This window comes from Lissotriton helveticus, chromosome 8 (assembly GCF_964261635.1).
Source record: "Lissotriton helveticus chromosome 8, aLisHel1.1, whole genome shotgun sequence".
Lineage (NCBI taxonomy): Eukaryota > Metazoa > Chordata > Amphibia > Caudata > Salamandridae > Lissotriton > Lissotriton helveticus.
Window position 1 is genome coordinate 183,645,159 of NC_136069.1, and position 23,106 is coordinate 183,668,264.

The following is a 23,106-nucleotide window of genomic DNA, read 5'->3' on the forward strand; positions in this document are numbered from 1 at the left end:
CCGCTCTCAGTTTTCTGCACTTTGGAAGCCTTTGGAGTTGCTCTGAGCACCACTCGGTAGCTTTGATGGGGCACCTCTTAGGATATGAACAGCTCTGCAAGCACAACCCAGTGTGCTTTCTCAGGGTCTCCTCGCCCGGTGCTAAGGTTGTAGAGCTCCACTTATCAAGACTCTGGTAAGTGTAATTCCAGAATGCGTTCTTGTCAATTGTTTTGTCAGCCAGCGCTTACGTATTTTATTTGTATTGGACTACTGCAGTCTGTTTTTTTTTTAACATACTTTATTGATTTTCTCAAAGCATAGTGCCCCAAACAATTCTTGATACATGAAGTCCACATGTAAACCCGCAGGGAGCAGAGTAAAGCGAGCATCTCCATGCATACAGTTTATAAATAGAATAGAAGCTGTAAGCTGATATGACATTGTATAGTCTAGTATGTACTCAGTGCCATGTATCATTTGCAGGCAAATAGCAAACAATTACAATGAAACCGTTAAAGGGGGATCACTGCATGTGTGCGGATGCCTCTGTAAAGCCACCTTATCAGGTGGCGACCGTCACCCATCAGGTATAAAGCATGGACCAGCTCATGAGCTGGAGGCTCCACGCCATCTGGAGCCCAGTGCTTCTTCACATACTTAATGATAGCTGCATGTAGGATAAAAAGGGAGCGCCTCACTCCCTAATCCCAAGCAAAATTCCTGTGGTCCATCAACACACCTTCCACAAACAGCGTCCCCACTGTGGGGACCCCCTCCCTTGCTCAGCTATGTATGCTCCGCCTGGTTACCAACCCTGTAGGGATCCCAAGCAGCAGGGTGATAGGAGGATATAGGAGCTGCTGGCTTGTATATTGTTGAACTCTTCTTCAGTAGGTGAGAGCTACACAAAGTAGTAGGGGGGCTGCATGAGGAATCCTGCCCTGGGGTAGCATTAAAGTATGGAGAAAACCCCAGGCCAGGGATTGTGATATATAGCCCAGCTCATGCACGTTACGGCCTGCCAGCCAGTTTGAGAGCCTTTGCAGTTGGCTTGCAAAACAATATGCGCGAAAGTTCGGTGCCCTAATGCCCCCATCTGTCTGTCCCAAGCTGCAGCTTCCGGCCCTTCACCCAAATTGAGACCGACAAGAGTGTGTCGAGTTTTAAAAAAAGAGGAAGGGATCAATACTGGAATATTTGTGAAAAAATACAGCAAGTGTGGGAGCATAACCATTTTAGAGATGGCTTTTCTGCCGGCCACGGAGAGGGGCAGTGATATACAGAATATTTGGCTGTGGAATGCCTTGACTGCCTTCATCAGGTTGCCAACCAATAAATCTTGTGGGGTTCTTTATATTTGGATGCCCAAGTATTTGCAGGTAGTTGGAGCGACTGGAAGAGTAAGCTGCCCATATCCAACAGCCCCCGGGTCCGCTCACGGGCGGAAAAAGAGCACATAGGACTTATTCTCTTTTATGGTCAGTCCCGATATATGTTCAAACTGTTTAAAGATGCACGGAATAGGCTCCAGGTTGTCTTCTAGATAGCAGGCATAAAGGATGAGATGGTCAGCATATGCTGATAATACATGTGCAGTGTTACCGACACAAATATCTTTTCCAGCTGCCTCTTTCTAGAGTTTGATTGCTAGGGGTTCAAGCGCCAACATAGATAACAGTGGCGATAGAGGGCAACCCTGCCGTGTGACTTTGCACACTGGGTAGGGCTGTGAAACATGCACTAATCTATGGGCTCTAGCCGTGGGTACAGTGTAAAGTAATTTGACCCAACGCAGATATGCAGGGGGAGACCGAATTTACCGACGAGTAGTATGTATTCCCAGCTAAGGGTATCGAAGGCCTGATGCAAATTGAAGGAGATGCACCCGGCACCTAAAAGGTCTTTAGGATGTGGTAAAAATGCCTGATATTCAGGTAGTTACTACGTGCCGGGACGAAGTCGCTTTGATCCATGTGCATAAGTTGTGGCAGAGAAGGAAGCAGACGGTGGGCTAAAATTTTACTTCGGATCTTATATTCGGTATTTCACAGCGACAACGGTTGGTCTCCTGACAGGTCTGTGAGATCCCTGCCGGGCTTAGGAAGAGAAGTAACCAAGGCTTGCATTGTGGTAGGGGGTAGGCCACCAGATTCAAGGGCTGATTGGTATAGGCGCTCCAGGTAGGGGACTAATTGGTTCAAGAAGGTGTCATAAATTTCTGCCGGAAGGCCATCTAATCATTATGCTTTGTTGCGTGGGAGTTCCTGGATGGCTTCCTTAATTTCAGTTATAGAAATAGGACCAGCCAAGTCATGTTGGTCCGTCTGGGATAGTTGGGGGACAGTGAAGATCATACAGGAAAGATTCTATTGATTCCTCACCTTTCCCCTCGGGGGCCCTATACAGTGCCTCGTAGTATTCACAAAAGGTCGAATTAATGTCTATTTGCGTGTTCACTGTTGTGCAGTTGGGTGAGACTATCATGTATAGGGGTGGGGGTGGTGCATCGCACAGCAGTCGTGCAAGAAGCGCGCTCGACTTGTCCATCTCAGCAAGCTTGAGCTAGGTGTAGAACTGATGATCTATTATCCGTAGACGCTCCAGTAGGTCTGCGTGCTGTATACGTGCCTCCTGCAGTACCCATGCTTTAGTAAAATCAGTAAAAGTTTCCTGCTCTAATTTATTCAGCTTGCTTTCTACTGCCTTAAGGTGTTTGTGAATCTCTTGCCGAGCCCCTATATTGGCACTTATAGCTGTACCCCTCACAACAGTCTTAAATGCGTCCCATTCAATGAGGCTCGAAGATGCAGAATTGGTGTTTTCGGCAAAATACCTGGTTAATGGTAGTGGCCATAATGTTACGAAAGACAGTATCTTCCAACATCTGTGACCATAACTTCCAAGTGACCTCCAGAGGGTTTTGGTCAGAAAAAGTCTTCCCTAGGTATGTGGCATATGTAAACTGGGCTGTGAGAGTAAGGGTGCAAACACCTTATCTAGTTTCGTGTGGAGCATATATGGAGGCAAGTATTAGCGATGGCTTGGGTGTTTAAGGTGCCATACGTCTATTAGCCGAGAACCAAGAACAAATAATACTGATATATTGATGCGCAGTGGCAATGCAAAGGGTTAGGGTGATGTCAAAGGGAGAGGAGACCGGACACACCTTAGTTTTTGTTTTTCACAAACATTTTTTTTTATAATTTTTGAGAAAAGTTAATCCAAATATATACAAAAGGTAAACAAACACTAATCAAACAGTAGTGCGTAGTGCCCCCAGTAAAATATGGAACCTAAAATAGTGGTGACATATGTACAAGGTTTCCAATTTATCATAAAGTCTACCACTATGAAATATGCAATATATGCACCGCGCTTCTCATGCAATGATAAGTGCTAGTTTAATGGTTCGCTTTTGTCATCTGTTGACAACGTTTCGACCCTATGTGCAGTGTAGAGTTTCTTCAGGACCTAGAAATGTAGGGACATCTGAAGGGAGGTATGCAAAGCCGTGTGGTGAGAGTATGCCACAGGTAAGTGAAGAAAAAAAGAACAATACTCACAAGGGACCCAGCCGGGTGCCCATGTGAGGGTAGGAATTGGCTAGCAGAGAGAGGTATGGCACCGCGATAAGAATAAACATACAGGAGCACAATTCTGGATGCACAACAGTGCGTGTTGTCCGAGTGCGATCTCCAAATGAGATGGTGTATATGTACTCAGGACGTGCAGGCACTCCGTCCAGCGGGTTGTAGGAGATATGTAGGATAATAGGCTGGAATACCAGAACCTGTGTTGCAATAACAGGTGGATAATGGCAGGAGGCACAGCAGACAGACACACGCTGTTCTGCTCCAACACGCTGCATCTGAAGGCTGTGCCGATCTCCTAGCCACACACGATTAAATCAGTTGTGGTTCAATCTTACTATGGGACTGAGCAGCTGTGCGTCCTGCCATTAGCCACCTGTTATTACAACACAGATTACGCCATTCCAGTTTATAATCCTACATGTCTCTAGGGGTGTTAGGAGAGGAAGACTGGATCTTCCAGGGCGGTACAATGCAGATGGGCAATCATTTGATTCCTGTGCAGGGTTTTACGGAGGCCCCCAGGAGCATGTTGGTGACCACTTTATTAAAGGGCAGCAGGGTCTCAGACGAGCCCGTCCCAGGTTGAAGGACCTCCATCAAGACATTGGACTTGACCTGAACAGCAGGCAGCTGGAGAATAAGAAGTCTGTCGTCCGGCACATCAAATTGGCAAAGGATGCGCTTTCCTCCAAAGAAAGCCTGGTGTGCAAAGCATGCCAGAGTTTGGGGCGGTATCCAGGCCACAGGTGTCACCCAGCATCTCATACCAGCTTTCCTATTTAGTGTCCTCCTCAAGGGGACCATACACCATCTCCTCGTCTCCCTTGTCAGGAAGGTAGGGCCTGTTAAGGGGTGGGAAGTCCAGGGTATGTAGGGCCTGGATGGCACCGTCAGCAAGGCGGCATCAGGGATTACAACTGGCTAGCCGCCGAGCGGCAACATTTATTTATTTTATTTATGAGATTTTTATTGCACAAACAAATACCCGAAGGTGTCTCGGCGCAGGTGTGGGCTAGCGGGACCGCAACAACAAGATTCACTGGTTAAACATTAGCACACGATGGGATAGAGCTGGAGTGGATGGGGGAATTTGTGGTGGAATCAATCCAGATCCTGAAGTGGATCCTGAACGCCTGGCTGGCTTTGAGGGTGACCTGCTGACAGTAACGTAGCAGAGAGACTGTTTGGCTCCAATGAGCCTGAAGGCAGGCCAGAGGGAGTCCGTGGGGCAAAGATGGAAAGCATACCATCATACAATTCCGTAAGCTGGACAAGCATAGCTCTGGCACCAGGAAACTCAGTGTAGTGGGGAGCAAGCCTTGACGCTGGCTCCGCAGGTGGAGTGCAGGAGCGGGCCTAGAAGGACGAGGTGAAGAGGGTGAAGCCGAAGGACACAGACTTCTTTTTCTTGTGCTACTTTGACTTACAAAACTTTGAAGGTCTTGGAGCGAGAAGACTAGCATCCACAGTACACGCTCTGGGAAAGGCCCCAAGATCTTCCACCGGACTGGAAATGGTGCAGAGCCTTCTTTTGCTGCATTGTGAGGAGCTTCGTTGTCCACTCAAGAATCGCCTTCAGGTGCACTGACTTGCATTCAGCACAGGCCTTGGGGCTTTGTCCCGACCCCAGGCACAGGAGACCGACCAAGGATTCGGTCGGACACAGACATCTGCCTGTGACAATCCTCACAAGGCTTGAACTATGGACGTTTAGTAGGGGGAATATCCGTTGCATATTGGAAGCGAAAGATCAAGCAAGCAAACGAAAAGTCAAACAAATAGTTGGGCAAAATGTGACAGAGGTAACCCCCTGCCGGATCCATGCTGTTGGCGCAAAAAGAAGATCTGTATGCCACATCCTTCTTGGCCAATCCGGGGTGATCAATATGACTTGGGCCCGGTCTTGGCGAATCTTCCTCAGAAACCGAGGAATCAAAGGAATGGGAGGAAACGCATAAAGGAATTGTGAACCCCAACTCAACTGAAACGCGTCCCCCAACGCTCCCTGCAACAGATACTGGAGACTGCAGAATGACGGGCAGTGAGCGTTCTCGTGAGTGGCAAACGGGTCCACCCGAGCAGTTCCCAACGTACGAAAGACATGACGAACCACCTCCGGATGAAGCCTTCACTCGTGGTCTGCAGAGAACTGCCGACAGACTGTCTGCACGCACGTTCAGAACTTCAGCCAGATGATTTGCCATCAGACAAATACGATGGTCCCGAACCCAGGACCAGAGGCGCAGAGCCTCTCTGCAGAAAGAATGCAACCCCGCTCCTCCCTGCTTGTTGACATACCACATCGCGATAGTGTTGTCCGTCAGGACTTGAACCAACTGACCGCAAAGGGAAGGGAGGAAGGCCTTGAGCATCAAACGTATCGCCCGCAACTCTAGAAGGTTGATATGAAGCAACCTTTCCTCCGGAGACCAAAGACCCTTGATCTCCAGATCCCCCAGATGAGCACCCCACCCTATGGTGGATGCATCCGTTATCTCTGTGGCCACCGATGGAGGTAGATGCAAGGGCTTTCCTTGAGACAGACTGCCCTCCACGCTCCACCAAGACAGATCCGCTGCAGCTTCTCTGGAGATCCTCAAAGACTCCCTGAGATCTCTGTTGTGTTGATACCACTGCCTGCGGATACACCACTGGAGCGCCCTCATGTGCCAGTGTGCATGGTCGACCAACAGAATGCAGGAAGCAAACAGACCAAGCAGGCAAAGGACCTTCAGGACTGGAACAACAGCTTGGTTATAAAACAAGGGAATCATTTCCTGAATGTCGACAATCCTTTGTGGAGGAGGGAATGCTCGACACATAGTAGTGTCCAGTACTGTCCCTATGAGCAGGTTGCGCTGAGAGGGCACCAGGTGAGACTTGGGCACGTTTATTGAGAAATCTAATTTGTACAAGAGCTGAGTTGTAACCTGCAGATGATGAAGCACCTTCTCTGGTGACTCTTCTTTGATCAGCCAGTTATCCTGATATGGGGAAACTGGAATCCCCAATCTCCTGAGATGGGCTGCCACCACTGCCATCACTTTGGTGAAGACTCGAGGTGCAGTAGTAAGTCCAAACGGGAGGACCGCAAACTGATAATGTTGCGACCCTACCGTAAAACGGAGATACTTCTTGTGCGACTTCAGGATTGGGATATGAAAATACGCGTCCTGCAAGTCGATCGACACCATCCAATCTTCCTGTTGCAGCGCTTGAAGAACCTACGCAAGGGTGAGCATCTTGAACCTCTCCTGTTTCAGAAAAAGGTTCAAGATCCTGAGATCCAGGATTGGACATAACCTGCCATTCTTCTTGGGAATCAGGAAATACCGGAGTAGCATCCCTGACCCCTTTCCCACTCTAGAACCACCTCTAATGCACCCTTTTTCAGTAAAGTTAGCACTTCTTCCTGCAGGAGAAGAAGGTGGTCCTCCGAGCCAGCCCCTTGACAAGGAGGGTAATTTGGAGGGAATTCCTGAAAGGGAAGAGCATACCCATTCTCAACAAGATTGAGAACCCAAAGGTCTGTAGTAACCGATTCCCAATCTTGAAGAAAATGAGTAAGTCGACCCACCCCACAGGATCAACATGATCCAGAATGGTGGATCTAGGGTTGCTTTGCTGCGGTAAGAGGAGGGGAGGTAGAGGAGGAGGAGGAGGAGGGCTGAAGGCCTCGTGGACGACCTATGTTCTTGCCCCTGTAGGACTTGTACAAGGTGTTTTGCTGCTGCTGAGGCTGTCTGTAGGTCCGAAAGGACTACCTCCCAAAACCCCTGTACTTCCTGTACAAGGAACCTCTAGGTTGAGCTTGAAGGCCCAGAGACTTGGCAGTGGCTTTACTGTTCTTCAACCTTTCCAAGGCGGCATCCGCCTTCTTTCCGAACAGCCCTGAACCATCAAAAGGGTGATCCAAAAGTGTTGCCTGCATATCTGGGGAGAACTCTGATGATTTAAGCCAGGCACTTCTTCTTGTGGCGACAGAAGACCCCATGATCCTGGCAACAGAGTCTGCAGTGTCCAGACCACTTTGAATCACCCGACGAGCAGTCGCTTGAGTGTCTGACAAGACCTCATTAAAATTCGGTCTGTTCTTTTCAGACAATATAGGGGCAAGTTGTTTAGCAGAGTGCATTAGGGCATGGATGTAAAATCCCAAAAGACAGGTGGCATTTGTGGACTTCAATGCCATGCTTGCAGAGGAAAACACCTTTTTTGCAGACTGGTCAAGTTTTTTCGACTCCCTATCGCCAGGAACCTGAGGAAAAGCCCCAGAAGATCTTTTGGAACAGCTTGAACCAACAGCCTCTCAGGAGAAGGATTGGAAGTTAAAAAGTCCGGGTCCCCTGGAGCTGCCCTGTATGTCCTGGCAACAGACTTAGAAACTGCCGGAGCCGAAAAGGGCTTACGCCAAACCGCCATTACAGGCTCAGTGATGGCATCATTGAATGGCAGCAAAGGCTCCACCACAGTAGAAGGTGAATGAAGAACTTCCGTCAAGATATTGGACTTAAATTCAGCCGTGGGAAGCTGGAGGTCTAAAAGTTCTGCTGCCTTCCTTATTACTGTGTGGTAAGGAGCCACATCCTTTGAAGGAGCATCAGCTGGAGGTAAAAGCTCCCATTCTGGAAACATATCAAGGCCACTTGCCTCATTCAGTTCTTCAAAATAGAATCTCACCTCCCTCCATTTCTTCCAAACGAGACGTCTGCTCCTCTAAATCCCTCTGAGCCTTTCTCCTAGATCTCATTCTCAGCACTGGGGTCGATGGAGCCAGACACGACTCCGACGGAGCCGGCGCCGAACACGGATCCGGAGGCAGAGCCTGCGTCGAACTAGGTCGAGCTGATGGGGCCGGAGATGAAGGGACCAGCGTCGATGTCCTCGGCGCCAGGAAATGCCAAGACGGAGCCGCTGGCAGAAATGGCATAAAGGGAGCCTGAGCTTAAGGGAGCCTGAGGAACCCCCAGATTAAAAGCCATAGGACCCATAGGTGCTCCAGAGGGGTACATAGTCCTTTGAAAGACTCCATGCATCGCATTTAAATAAATCAATGGTTCTTGCCCAGGGAAAGGTGGATACGCGCCTGGAGAAGGCTGAGGCGCAGGCAATACTGTACTCGGGCCAATCGGCGCGGACGGCAGAGCCACTGGAGTCGACGAGTCATCTGGTACTGGAACATCTTCCTCCGGAGCCGGAGAATGAGCCGAAGTCAGAGATAGAGCTGGCGTCGGAGAATGTGCTGGTGAAGCCGATCTTACAGGAGAACCCTGATTCGAGGGAGAAGGTGACACGAAGTCTTTACGACGTCGAGGAGCTGGCGAGGTAGACTTTGGAGCCGTGTCTTTATCTGATCGGCGTCTTGATCCATGCCTCTTCTTCTTCTTATGCTTCCTAGATCTAGAAGCATTCCCCGACATCAACTTCGAGCCCGACCTCGACCTGGAACGAGACCTTCTTCTACCTTTTTTCTCCTTCCTCATCTTCGCCATGAAGAAATTAGCTTCTCTTTCCTTTAACGCCTTCGGATTCATTTTTCTACAGCAGGCACATCCCTCGACGTCGTGATCCGACGACAGGCACCAGACACAATCTTCATGTGGATCTGTAATAGACATGTGTCCTCCGCACTCCCTGCAGGGCTTGAACCCGGACTTCCTCGACGACATCCTTGAAAAGGAAACAAGAAGAAGACCAGAAATACAAGCAGAAACACAAAGTAGCAAGTGAAACCACAGAGAGTCCAAGAAAAACCGTTAGCGTGGACGGCGCGGAAAAAAGGGAACGGACGTCATCACGCCGACAAGGCTCTCTTATGGCTCCAGTGACGTAAGCGGAGTCGCGAGCGGAGCCATGCTTCTGTGACGTCGTCCTCGTCGGCGTCGACAGCTACAAAAAAAATCCAAACGCTGCTGGCGCAGGGGATATTCACAAGGTGAGGAATCCACTGGCAGATGTATCCATCAAAATCATGGATTAGAATAAAGCAAAATAGTATTAATATGCATCAAGCCTTAAACAATTGAGCCAGCCATCATGCTGCTGCCCAACAACAATAGCATTCACAAGCAGGGTAGATTCATTTATTAAGAGGTTATCATTTTTATCTTATTGAACATACTTTTAAACTAGGTTTATTATTCTATGCAGCTCTGTTTCTATTCTTCGTATTGTGTTATAGGGACTTTGAAGCTGCTTCAGTGCCACTAGCCTCATACCAAATATAAAACAAAAGATTTGCAAACATATTTATATTAAGATGAAGTTTCTGTTCCCCAAACTTGACTGATACAATCTTGCTTCTTGAGTAACTGATACTAGAGCAAAAATATTGAAGACATCCATAGAATTACACCAATTTGTGACAAGACAATATTACCTTATTTTGTTCAGAAAGTTTTTTTAACTGCTCTTCCACAACAACGTTTTCATCGGTTTTCTGGGACCTTGAGAGTTCATATTTTTCAGATGCTTTCTTAAGCTGCTCTTTCAGCATGACATATTCTTTTTCCAATCGTAGAATATCTCCCTAATAAGAACAAAATTATCATTATGGGATGCTATGCAATAGGTCATGTTAACCAAATACTGATGGGAAAGAAAGACTTACTTATTTTTGGTGGATACACTATCTTCAGATGCCTGGCCTTTTGAATATCCCCAGGCACCAGACTGGATCCAGAAACTATTGCCATATCTTCCATGCACTTAAAAGTGGGATTGGCTCGGGCGTGGAAGACCGCCAATGCTGTAGATCAATGTTTTTCATAGCTCCCATCTGGTGATCTTCTATGTGACTGTATCCTATCTTTATAGGCACCTGGGGACCCCCCGCACACATGAAGGCACACCATAAACTACGCTGCAGCCTGGTTTTGGAGTAGAACAGCGCTGGAGAGCGGGTCTCTTGGTGGAGTAGTGGGCCTAAGGCGACAGCGACTACAAGATGGCAGCCGGCACTTGCTGAACCCTGTGCGGGCCCCACGTTTCGCTGCAGTAGAGATCCTTACTGACACCGGGTCTGCAGCAGGGATTTATAGTCCTGCGGAGCGGTGTCACAGGTAACTGTCTGCCCTTGCTGGGATTCCTGAGCTCCGTGCATGATGGCAGAGCTGGAGGTGCCAGGCCCGCCTAAGTGAGATTAGTGTAATGTGGTGGGGCCATAGGCCCCCCCATACACAGGGAATGATGACACGGACACTGGAATCTGGTTAGTGAAACTGGCCCATGGCACGTGTGTGCGGCCCCTTTTATTACAAAGGTCACATGTCCTGTGATGTCTGTGTTCGATTGGGGTGGGGTGGAGTATAAGCCAGCCTTCGGGAAGTGGCTGGCACCACAAACACTAGAACAGTGACCAGCTGGTCACTACATCCCTCCCAAACTTTATTAAAACTGTAACAAGTCCAACTTGTGGGAGAGAATAAAACATGAATAGAAAACCTCCACGGAGTCTATTCAGCTGCTTTCAGAACAGGACGATGGTACAACTGCAGCTGAGATCACTAATTCTACTTGGCACAGTTCAGTGGTGCACTGTGGATCCGGTCCTCCCTGGAGACAAGGCGTGGAAGTTCACAACCAAAATCTATATGCACAGATTACGGGGACGGTGCATGTGGAGCGATAGTGAATATGGAAGATGTTAAATTTTCACAAATATGCCCTGGATTCAAGAACCTCAAGCCTCCGACAACAGATAATGTCCTGGTTGTTGTTGCAATGTCTTCCGCAGAGGCAGCAGTGCTTCCAGTTGCAGGATACTGGAGTAATTCCCAACATCCTTCTCTCACCAGGATGCCCCTCTCATACTGGTATGCCCCTCTCATACTGGTATGCCCCTGAGGTTCTCTTCACCAGGCGTCCACTGGACTGGGCGTACTTCGCCGTGTCACTCCAACGCCATAATCTAGGATCGTGGAGGAAGTGGTACGAGACTCACCTTCGAGTCCCTCGATCCACCTGAAGGGCAGTTGTTTCTTGATCGGACTACTAATGCCATTCAGACTCTGGTGCACTGGCAGTGATAGGATGGTCTTTGGGGGAACCAGATTACGACACAATATCTTCGTCTTCCTGGGAGCTGCTGTGGACTCCTCTATCGTGTTGGGACCCCACTCTCACCGGTAACCCCTGAGGCCCTTGCCCCCGGATCGCCAAGGTCTGGTGTGGAAAGGTCTGATCCTCTTCTGGAGCCCAGGTCCGAGGTCACTCAGGAAGACCGAGCAGGACCACAATACAGTCTCACGTGCGACCCAAAGGTGGATGGTACTAATGGTCCAGCTTGCTCTCATCTGCAGGCACCAGGCTAGCTTGGTGTAACAGAAGACTTCTGGAAAGCCAGCCTCTCATGGTGCCACAGATGTTACATAGAATGTTCTTGCACTCAGTCGTCTTCTGTACCTTGCAGTGTGCCAGATGTCTAATCACACAATCCTCTCTTCTTTCTCTCTTTGGACTCATCATGTGGTGGCCTCGTACCACACTTCTTCCTTTTCCTCTCCTTCACTTCACAACACATTCTGGTCCCATCTTGTCTTGCTCTTCTTCTCTTCAGGCCATGTCTCTTTATGAGACGTGCAGTTCACACTGGTTCCCTGGCCTTGTCCTACCCCTAGGACAATGCATTCTCCTCGTCCGGTGACCAGACCTCTAGTAGTCCTTTCACAACCTCTCCTAAGTCTTCTTCCTTCGACTTCAGATCAATCTTCTCAGACCTCTCGCAGGTCACCTTCTCGGACCACTTGCAAGTCACCTTCTCGGACCACTTGCAAGTCACCTTCTCGGACCACTTGCAAGTCACCTTCTCGGACCACTTCTCTGACCACTCGCAGGTCACCTTCTCTGACCACTCGCAGGTCACCTTCTCTGACCACTCGCAGGTCGTCTTCTCTGACCTCTTGCAGGTTGTCTTCTCTGACCTCTTGCAGGTTGTCTTCTCTGACCTCTCGCAGGTTGTCTTCTCTGACCTCTCGCAGGTTGTCTTCTCTGACCTCTCGCAGGTTGTCTTCTCTGACCTCTCGCAGGTTGTCTTCTCTGACCTCTCGCAGGTTGTCTTCTCTGACCTCTCGCAGGTTGTCTTCTCCGACCTCTCGCAGGTTGTCTTCTCTGACCTCTCGCAGGTTGTCTTCTCTGACCTCTCGCAAGTCATCTTCTCTGACCTCTCGCAGGTCATCTTCTCTGACCTCTCGCAGGTCATCTTCTCTGACCTCTCGCAGGTCATCTTCTCTGACCTCTCGCAGGTCATCTTCTCTGACCTCTCGCAGGTCATCTTCTCTGACCTCTCGCAGGTCATCTTCTCTGACCTCTCGCAGGTCATCTTCTCTGACCTCTCGAAAGTAATCTTCTCTGGAGGACGCACTCCTGGCGCCTCAATACTACGCCGATGTGCCTCTCTCCTTGCAGCCTCCACTCAGGCCGACTTCGTAGCATTTGTCACTCACTGTGACAACATGGGCCCTCTTCCTCCCGGGCTCTCTCTCTCGGGCTCCAGACTGTACACTCATCTTCTCCAATACAGTCTTTGACGCCCTTCCGACTGTGCGCCCTCTGTCCGTCACTTGAGGGTACTCCTACTTCTGGCGCCTTGCACGCTCCAGACCTCACTTGCAGTGGCATCCTTTCACCACTGGGCGCATATGCCACACACTTTTTTCAGTCCTTTGGGGACTTGCCGCATGTGGCTGTTGCCCTGTAACATACTTTCCATCCAGGTGCAGTAACCACTGGTGTCCTTACTGCTGCAGTGACTACCCATGGCCACTAGGTGTCACTGCATTCCTACTCACAAACTCCAGCAGCCTTTCCCCTCACCGTTCCTTTCTTGACAGTGTCCCACTCACTTTAACTGGGAAGTCGCAGCAGCTTTTTCTGTGCTTCAGTCCACTTCTCTTTACTCTGTTTTCCATGACCAATGGACTTTAGCAGCCTACCCTCTTAAGGTTCCTATAAAAAGAAGTGGGGGGACTGACCAAGTAGTACAATATGCGAAGGACCTCATGACATCACGACATAGCGCTATAAAAGCATATTTCTGTGTGGCACAACTTCTTGGCAGGGGGGACAGTGTCCACCCTGTTAAAAGAGTGTGGGGGGGAGGGGGTGCAGAGCCCTACAGTATACTTTGCTGTCCTGTACCCGTTCAGGACAGTGCTAATGGTTTAACACAGGCCAACCGCATATACAGACCTGTGCGAGAAATGCAAATTAATATGTTTCAGTAAAGATACCCCTTTAGCTGTTTTTTTGTACATAACAAACTTCCCAAACAGGCAGCATTTTTCAGAGACGGGAGAGAAATTGCAACAGTATAACAAGTGAGAACAGTAGCGACCTACCTTTCTAAGGTGATTCTCTCGCACTTTCAACTGGCCGCAAACTGTAAACAAGCATTTGCAATGCAATAGGTTTCGCATTAGGAAAGTTTGAGCTATTGAGATTGTAAATGACACATTTTGTATTTATGTGTTGGTTTTGAAAATAGCTAAATTAATAGCTTTGTCATTTACAATGCCAATAGTTGTAACTGTCGCAACTGTGACACCTATAGCATTTGTAATGCAATATGTGTTGTATTTACGTGGCTTAGATGTATTGATATTACAAATAACAATGTTTTTTTTAAAAAATGAATACTTAAATAAAAGTTATATTAATTTATAATGGCAATAGCCTAAACTTTTGTAAATAACTTTTGTGAAGAGTATGTTCAGTGTATTTTATTGTGACGAAAAACCAAGACCAGAAGTAAAATATTAACATCTTTTTGTGACATTTGTAATAAAGCTTGAAACATTGAGAGAACATGTTTGAACCAGTTGTTGTTGAACGGTTGCACAGATTGATGCTTTGGTGGCGCTGAGTGATGTTGTGATGGCGACAAGTGATGTTGTGGCGTTCAGTGATGCTGTGGTAGCGCATAGTTATGTTGTGGTGCCCCTGAGTGTTGCTGTGGTGGTGCTGAGTGATGCTGTGGTGATGCGATAGATAGAGTGAGTGTGATGGAGTGAGGGCGATAGATAGAGTGAGGGCGATAGATAGAGTGAGGGCGATAGATAGAGTGAGGGCGATAGATAGAGTGAGGGCGATAGATAGAGTGAGGGCGATAGATAGAGTGAGGGCGATAGATAGAGTGAGGGCGATAGATAGAGTGAGGGCGATAGAGTGAGGGCGATAGAGTGAGGGCGATAGAGTGAGGGCGATAGAGTGAGGGCGATAGAGTGAGGGCGATAGAGTGAGGGCGATAGAGTGAGGGCGATAGAGTGAGGGCGATAGAGTGAGGGCGATAGAGTGAGGGCGATAGAGTGAGGGCGATAGAGTGAGGGCGATAGAGTGAGGGCGATAGAGTGAGGGCGATAGAGTGAGGGCGATAGAGTGAGGGCGATAGAGTGAGGGCGATAGAGTGAGGGCGATAGAGTGAGGGCGATAGATAGAGTGAGGGCGATAGATAGAGTGAGGGCGATAGATAGAGTGAGGGCGATAGATAGAGTGAGGGCGATAGATAGAGTGAGGGCGATAGATAGAGTGAGGGCGATAGATAGAGTGAGGGCGATAGATAGAGTGAGGGCGATAGATAGAGTGAGGGCGATAGATAGAGTGAGGGCGATAGATAGAGTGAGGGCGATAGATAGAGTGAGGGCGATAGATAGAGTGAGGGCGATAGATAGAGTGAGGGCGATAGAGTGAGGGCGATAGAGTGAGGGCGATAGAGTGAGGGCGATAGAGTGAGGGCGATAGAGTGAGGGCGATAGAGTGAGGGCGATAGAGTGAGGGCGATAGAGTGAGGGCGATAGAGTGAGGGCGATAGAGTGAGGGCGATAGAGTGAGGGCGATAGAGTGAGGGCGATAGAGTGAGGGCGATAGAGTGAGGGCGATAGAGTGAGGGCGATAGAGTGAGGGCGATAGAGTGAGGGCGATAGAGTGAGGGCGATAGAGTGAGGGCGATAGATAGAGAGAGTGAGGGCGATAGATAGATAGAGTGAGGGCGATAGATAGATGGAGGGCGATAAATAGATGGAGTGAGGGCGGTAGATAGATGGAGGAAGGGAGGGCGATAGATAGATGAGGGAGGGAGGGCGATAGATAGATGGCGGGAGGGCAATAGATAGATGGAGGGAGGACTATAGATAGATAGATGGAGGGTGGGCGATAGATGGATGGAGGGAGGGAAGGCGATAGATGGAGGGAGGGCGATAGATGGAGGGAGGGCGATAGATGGATGGAGGGAGGGAAGGCGATAGATGGATGGAAGGCGATAGATGGATGGAGGGCGATAGATGGATGGAGGGCGATAGATGGATGGATGGAGGGCAATAGATGGATGGAGGGAGGGAGTGCAATAGATGAATGGAGGGAGGGTGATAGATGGATGGAGGGAGGGAGGGCGAAAGATGGATGGAGGGAGGGAGGGCAAAAAATGGAGGGAGGGAGGGCAAAAAATGGATGGAGGGAGGGCGATAGATGGAGGGAGGGAAGGCGATAGATCGAGGGAGGGCGATAGATGGAGGGAGGGCGATAGATGGATGGTGGGAGGGAAGGGGATAGATGGATGGAGGGAGGGAGGAAGGGCGAAAGATGGATGGAGGGAGGGCGAAAGATGAATGAAGGGAGGGAGGGCAAAAGATGAATGGAGGGATGGAGGGATGGAGGGCGATAGATGGAGGGAGGGCGATAGATGGAGGGAGGGCGATAGATGGAGGGAGGGCGATAAATGGAGGGAGGGAGGGCGATGGATGGAGGGAGGGCGATAGATGGATGGAGGGAGGGCGATGGATGGAGAGAGGGAGGGCGATGGATGGAGGGAGGGAGGGCGATGGATGGAGGGAGGGAGGGCGATGGATGGAGGGAGGGAGGGCGATGGATGGAGGGAGGGAGGGCGATAGATGGAGGGAGGGCGATAGATGGATGGATGGAGGGAGGGCGAAAGATGAATGAAGGGAGGGAGGGCAAAAGATGAATGGCGGGATGGAGGGATGGAGGGCGATAGATGGATAGAGGGAGGGAGGGCGATAGATGGAGGGAGGGCGATAGATGGATGGAGGGAGGGCGATAGATGGATGGAGGGAGGGCGATGGATGGAGGGAGGGCGATAGATGGATGGAGGGAGGGCGATGGATGGAGGGAGGGAGGGCGATGGATGGAGGGAGGGAGGGCGATAGATGGATGGAGGGCGATAGATGGATGGAGAGCGATAGATGGATGGAGGGCGATAGATGGATGGAGGGCGATAGATGGATGGAGGGAGGGCGATAGATGGATGGAAGGAGGGAGGGCGATAGATGGATGGAGGGAGGGCGATGGAGGGATGGAGGGCGATAGATGGAGGGAGGGCGATAGATGGATGGAGGGAAGGCGATAGATGGATGGAGGGAAGGCGATAGATGGATGGAGGGAAGGCGATAGATGGATGGAGGGAAGGCGATAGATGGAGTGAGTGAAGGCGATAGATGGAGTGAGTGAAGGCGATAGATGGAGTGAGTGAAGGCGATAGATGGAGTGAGTGAAGGCGATAGATGGAGTCAGTGAAGGCGATAGATGGAGTCAGTGAAGGCGATAGATGGAGTCAGTGAAGGCGATAGATGGAGTCAGTGAAGGCGATAGATGGAGTCAGTGAAGGCGATAGATGGAGTGAGTGAAGGCGATAGATGGAGTGAGTGAAGGCGATAGATGGAGTGAGTGAAGGTGATAGATGGAGTGAGTGAAGGTGATAGATGGAGTGAGTGAAGGTGATAGATAGAAATACAGGGGTGTAGAGAGACGGGGGTGTAGAGAGAGAGGAAATATCGTGTATTTGGCCAAATTGTGTGAACTTGGGAAAACACTTTTTGAAATTATTCCTTTGCTCCCTTTTCGACAAGATTGGAAGTATTTAGAATTAATGTAAAAGGTGCGAGCAAGAGTAGAGATAAACGAGTTTAAGCTATTGGCATTGTAAATGACAATGCCTTTTATTGATGTTTTTTAACCAAAAATAAAAGGCATTTTTATTTGCAATGTCAATAGCTCAAATTTGCGTGAAAGCGAGACCTATTGTATTGCAAATGCTTATTTTTTATAGTTACATCACAATGTAACAAACGGGCACAGAATGGACTGTGTGCGTGCTGTATGTCTAATGCAATGTTTGCAGCTTGTTATCCTTACACTGTTGGGAATACAGACAGTGCAATGTAACCAACAGAGGCACAGAATGGAAGGAGTGGGTGGGAAGGAAAGAGGGAACAGAGGTGGAATTAAAGTGTTTTGCGGGTTGCAGCTTGATATGTTAACACGGTTTGTAATAGTCACATTACAATGTAACCAGTACGGTAGCAGAATAAAGGGAGGAAGGAGTGGTTTTGAGGGAAAGAGCGAGTGGAGGTGTTTTTAAAGTATGTGCGGGAAACTGGTGTAAGTTACCGCGTGAGATACATAAGAATAGGTAGTAAGGGCAAATACACGGGGCATGAGCGCATTAGTCGATGGGCAGTGTGACGCTGCAGGCTAATGCTGTGCGCAAGATTATTGCGGTACCAGAGTGCGAAGCTAAATAACTGTGCACACCAGCAGCAACTTGTAATTGTGGGTGGGAGGGGGCCAACAGGGGAAGGAAAAAAAAGCAAGGGGTAAAAGGTTGTGTGGGTATAAGCCCTGCAAATTGTCGTGAGAGGTAGTGAAAAGTTGTTCAGTGCATATGTGTGGGCTATGGAAAGAATGAAAAGCAAAATTAATGCCTGATGGTTGAAGTAAATGTGTCGCAACTGATTAGCATGTGGGTATGAGTGCTCTGTGCCATGCGGATATTAAAAATGTAAATACTGTGTTTTGATTGCGGCATTGCTTGCTAAATTCCCCACAGGATGATTGCATTGGGATGCCAAAAATGACAATTAGTTGGGAGAAAATGTAGCATACCATCCAGAGCTGTCAATTTTAGAAATGGAGAATCAGATTAAAATGTTGATATGCTCTCCCCGTGCCAGCCCCCAAAAACAGGCAGACACATGTCGATATCAAAACTATAGATACCGTATGGTTTTGAAAGGGACGCTTGGGTTGGGATAGAATCCGTAATTTGTTAAACATTTGAATGCCTTTAAAGTTGTCACGTTTGGATGCAAATAATTACGTCTGTTTGAAAAGAAAACATAACACACAGACTTGCTGACTTAAGGAAACAAGAGTCAGGTTTGTCAGCGTGCTTTTGATTAAACTAATGACGATTGTTAGGGAAAGAGAATGTAACATAACATCCAGAGCGCCCAACTTTGGAACCGGGCGTAAGTCTCTGCTTACTCTCTCCTTACCAAACCCCCCTCCTCTTAAAAAATGCAGAAACATGCAGATATCAAAAATGTAAATATTGTATCCTCAGTAGGCAATACTTGCTAAATTTCCGTGGGATGCCCAAAATGACGACTGGTTAGAGGAAAGAATGCAGCATAACAACCAGAGCTGTAGACTTTAGAAATTGGTAACCAGGTTCAAATCTTAGCATCCTGTCCTCATGTCAATCCCCCCCAAAAAGGCAGAAACATGCCAATATCAAACTTATAAATATTTGAATATTGGGATTGAATCAGTCAATTTTTTTTTTGTTGAAGCGTTTGGATGCAATTAATGCAGGTTGTTTGGGAAATGGGACGTAACATAACATCCAGAGCTGCCTTCTTTGGAACAGGGGAACCTGGTAGAAGTTTTGGCCTGCGTCGACTTTGGAACAGAGGAACTGGGTTTAAGTCTTGGCGTGCTCTCCCCGTGCCAGCCCCCTCTAAAAAAAACTAGCAGAATCATGGCGATATGAAAATTTTAAATACTGTGTTTTCATTGCTGCAGTACTTACTAAACTTGCGGTGGGATGCCATAAATAACAATTATTTTGGAAACAGAATGAAGCAATTAGAGTTGCTTACTTTGAAATTGGTGAACTGGGTTCCAGAAGTCTTGACGTGCTCTCCCCTACAGATCCCCAGTCCGTCCAGAAGAAGGCATTGACATGCCAAGTTAAAACAAGGAGCTGGATGCTGAAAGAATATTAACTATGCCAGCGAAATACCAAACATGTTTATTTACAAGAGCTAAGTCATTCTACAGTTCACTGTATCCGATAAGCGTGTCTCAGTAGTCAATGCTTGAATACAAGCCAGGCTGCACTACATAAAAAGTGCAAGTAATAGAATCATACTTTCATCTCGCTGTTACGTTCCCTGTCATGAAAAGAGTTATGGTAAATGCGCACACTTCAATCGGTGAACACTGTTTGCCCTGCTAGCACCAGGTGACATGTTGCCAGGTGTCGTTTTGAGCACATTCCTCATGATACGGAATACGTCATGGGGAACGGAAGCCTCCTCAGCCACGCCCGTGACACGGGAGCCCACTCTTTGAAGCCTCAGAACAGAAGAGCAGTGCTTACCGGACTGCGCACAGTCTGCTGGCGCCAGCCAATTCGGAGCCATGCTCTGCTACAGAGGAGACCCCCGATCCACGAGCACCGCCCCCCCCGCTCTTGGGAACGTGTCGTAACACTGGCCTATCCCGGAGTAACAGGTCCGGAGAAACAACCCTGCGTTCAGCCGTCTCGCACCAACCACGAAATACACATGCCTGGGAGGGGGGTGGAGAGGGAGGAAACGGCGCTTAGGGGATACACGAGGGTGTAGCGAAATGAAGGGCCGACCCAAAAAGCAAGGGACAAAAGATCAATGTCGTGCGAGAGTGGGTCACAGCAGTCTCAAGAAGGCGGTGTATTTCAGACAAAAAGGGGGTGCGGAAAAACCAATGTCTGAAAGAGAAAGCTATTGCGCAATGAAGGGGCGGCAGGTGGTGAAGGGGTGGGGCCGTTAACGGAAGAGAAGAGAGCAGGCAATGGAAGACAGGACAGCTATGGAAAAAGGAAGGAGCTACACAACTTAGACCAGAGTGGGGGGAGAGAGCACATACTGCGAGGATAGAAGGAAATAGGAAAGGAGCACACATCGCGGGGCGCGACGATCACGAACGGGACAGGAATGCCACATACGATACAAAGGCAGGGACAAAGAAAAACAAGTCAGGTCCCGGGCCGGCCAGCCAATCACAGCGCGGCCCGGGGAATGACGTCACGGGGGTGTCCCGGGCCGGCAGCCAATGACAGCGCAGCCCAGGACAAAGGGGCGGGACTTAAAAAAGACCGAGAAACGCCCCCGAATCGCGTTTTCACGAGAAAGCGTGATTGACAGCCTCTGTCTCCCAATGGCTAGCCTCCATTTATGGAGCTAGCCAATGGGAGACAGAGGCGGAACCAAAGTCCATATGTAGGATCATGAGGTTTCGCCGTGGGCGGAGCAACTGCTATGCAGTTGCAACGCCCAGGGCGAAACCTAAAAAACCAAAACCGAATCACTAACTCCCAAGCAGAGGCTTGCTGAGGCAGCGAAGACAGCAATGATTGAAATCCAATGGTCACCGCATGGCTATGAACTTTTGAATGCTCAACGTTTGCACCATTCCAGCTTCGAGAATGTGAGCGTTTCCAGAGCTCGTCTGCATCCAAGTTCACTTCTTTGAAGCAAAAAAGTGCATGAAAAACATTACTTTTTACTCGGATCTCTCCTCCTGTAGGAAGTTACAAGTTCTTCTGCTACCGGCAAATTGTCTTTTTTTAAGCAAACACTACTTCTGTGTTTAAAGTTAAACACCCTTATCTTCCTTCATTATCTGCAAGAGCATTCCTGCGGTCCCCTCGGGATATCCAAATCTCTCTCCTGCCGTCCGGCTTATAATTTACCCCGGAAATGCTTGGTTTGGTGCGCGCTCTTAGCAGGCTGGACGGCGATTTGATAAGCAGGGTGGACAGCGTCCAGCCTGGAAAATAAGTGGGGGCGGGGGTGCCGTCCACCCGCGTGGTACCCAGACTGGTGCCCTGCTCCTGCTGCTTTACATACTAGGCACATCAGTCTTGCACACTGCAGATAGCGCTATATCTCCCAGGCACCATAGTCTTTTAGTTGCCATCCTGCTTTGAGCACTGAGGAGTAAGAGTCGCTTGCAGGCGCGGTGCGTCCATTGGGGCGTAGGGGCGAAGCCCCACTTAGCCCCATGGACCCACCACGTCGTCACTAGAAGCCAAACACAATTATTTTTAAAAATCGCGCTATCTGCCGGCCGGGAAACCGGGAGACACCCGACCTTCCCGGGGTGCGCAAGGGGGGGGGGGGGGGGAGAGGAGGATCGGGCTGCTGCAGCTGCGCAAGTGTATTTTTGGGCACAAACATGCCCGCGCATGCGCAGATCGTTTTCTTGTGAATTCCCCCTTAGAGAGAGACCAGGGGGTGGGCCGCAGCCCCCGGGGTTACACAGGGCGAGGAGTCATGGTGCCCCCCCAGCCAATCCTGGAGAAGGATTGGCTGGTCACTACATAGCCCGGTTACATAACCCCTGACGGATAGCACGGCCGACTTTGGTGCTGGGAAACCAGGTTCGAGCCTCTTATCGAACCATAAAAATGTATACATGACTTACTTTGGTGTTAAATAAATAGATATTTTAAAAAACAAATAAAAATGATGTTCCGACTAAGGTGTGAAATTGGTGTCGAATAAATACATGTTTTTAAAAACAATTAATATTAATCATGTATCATTGGTGCTGGAGTACAAGGTTCGAGACTGGTATTAAACACTGAAAAGCTGTGTGCAAGTTATATGGTCATAAAAATACATGAATGATGGATGCAGGATGGGTGGATGCATGAATGGATGCAGGATGAATGGTGGATGAATGGATGGGTGGATGCATGAATGAATGATGGATGCAGGATGGATGCAGGATGGATGGGTGGATGGATGGGTGGATGCATGAATGAATGATGGATGCAGGATGGATGGATGGGTGAATGCATGAATGAATGATGGATGCTGGATGGATGGGTGGATGCATGAATGAATGATGGATGCAGGATGGATGCAGAATTGGTGGATGGATGGGTGGATGGATGGATGGATGGGTGGATGCATGAATGATGTATGGATGGATGCAAGGTGGTTCGGGCTCGCTCGCTGCGCTCGCTGCGGTGCAATATGCAAATTAGTTTACGCCTCACCACTTTCAAATGTCACCAGCCGCCCCTGGTCGCTTTCCCTATAAACATGGCCCACTGACACAGCTTCACCTGGGCTGCTCCTTCACTAAATGTGGAGGCAGCCTTCCACTCCGACTGCGGGCCTTAGCTGTCTTTCCTTCACATTCAATTTCAAATTTCCTTTATTGCAGTCTTCTACTAACCAGTGTTTGTGTTCATTTATTTTCTTTCCGTAGCACCTTACACGACCGCTAGGTGGTGCTGCCACACTTCTTCCACGTGGTCTGCAGGCTATTCTCGTTGGGTCCCTCATGCTGCTTGCAGCACTCCCGCTGGTCACACACTCGTCCCACCCGCGGGAGGGGCCCCCATTGCTGAAGGCAGCCATCGGTCCCCGAGCTCTGCGGGTGCCCTGCGCCGGGAAGCTGCACCTCCTCCCCTGCACAGTGACCGTCTTTTCCATTCGGGCCGTGCTGGAGGGCAAACCGGCCT

The 23,106-nt window shown here is 49.1% G+C and overlaps 1 protein-coding gene across 3 annotated transcripts in view; it reads right to left on the reverse strand.

The window, feature by feature from the left end:
* Positions 1–23,106, reverse strand: part of LOC144772494 (E3 ubiquitin-protein ligase TTC3-like) — a 1,119,388-nt gene that overhangs the window by 279,200 nt on the left and 817,082 nt on the right. For all 3 annotated transcript variants that reach the window (XM_078656860.1, XM_078656861.1, XM_078656859.1), the window contains exon 35: positions 9,955–10,104. In XM_078656860.1, coding sequence (XP_078512986.1) covers positions 9,955–10,104 — 150 coding nt within the window. The remainder of the gene's footprint in view (positions 1–9,954; positions 10,105–23,106) is intronic.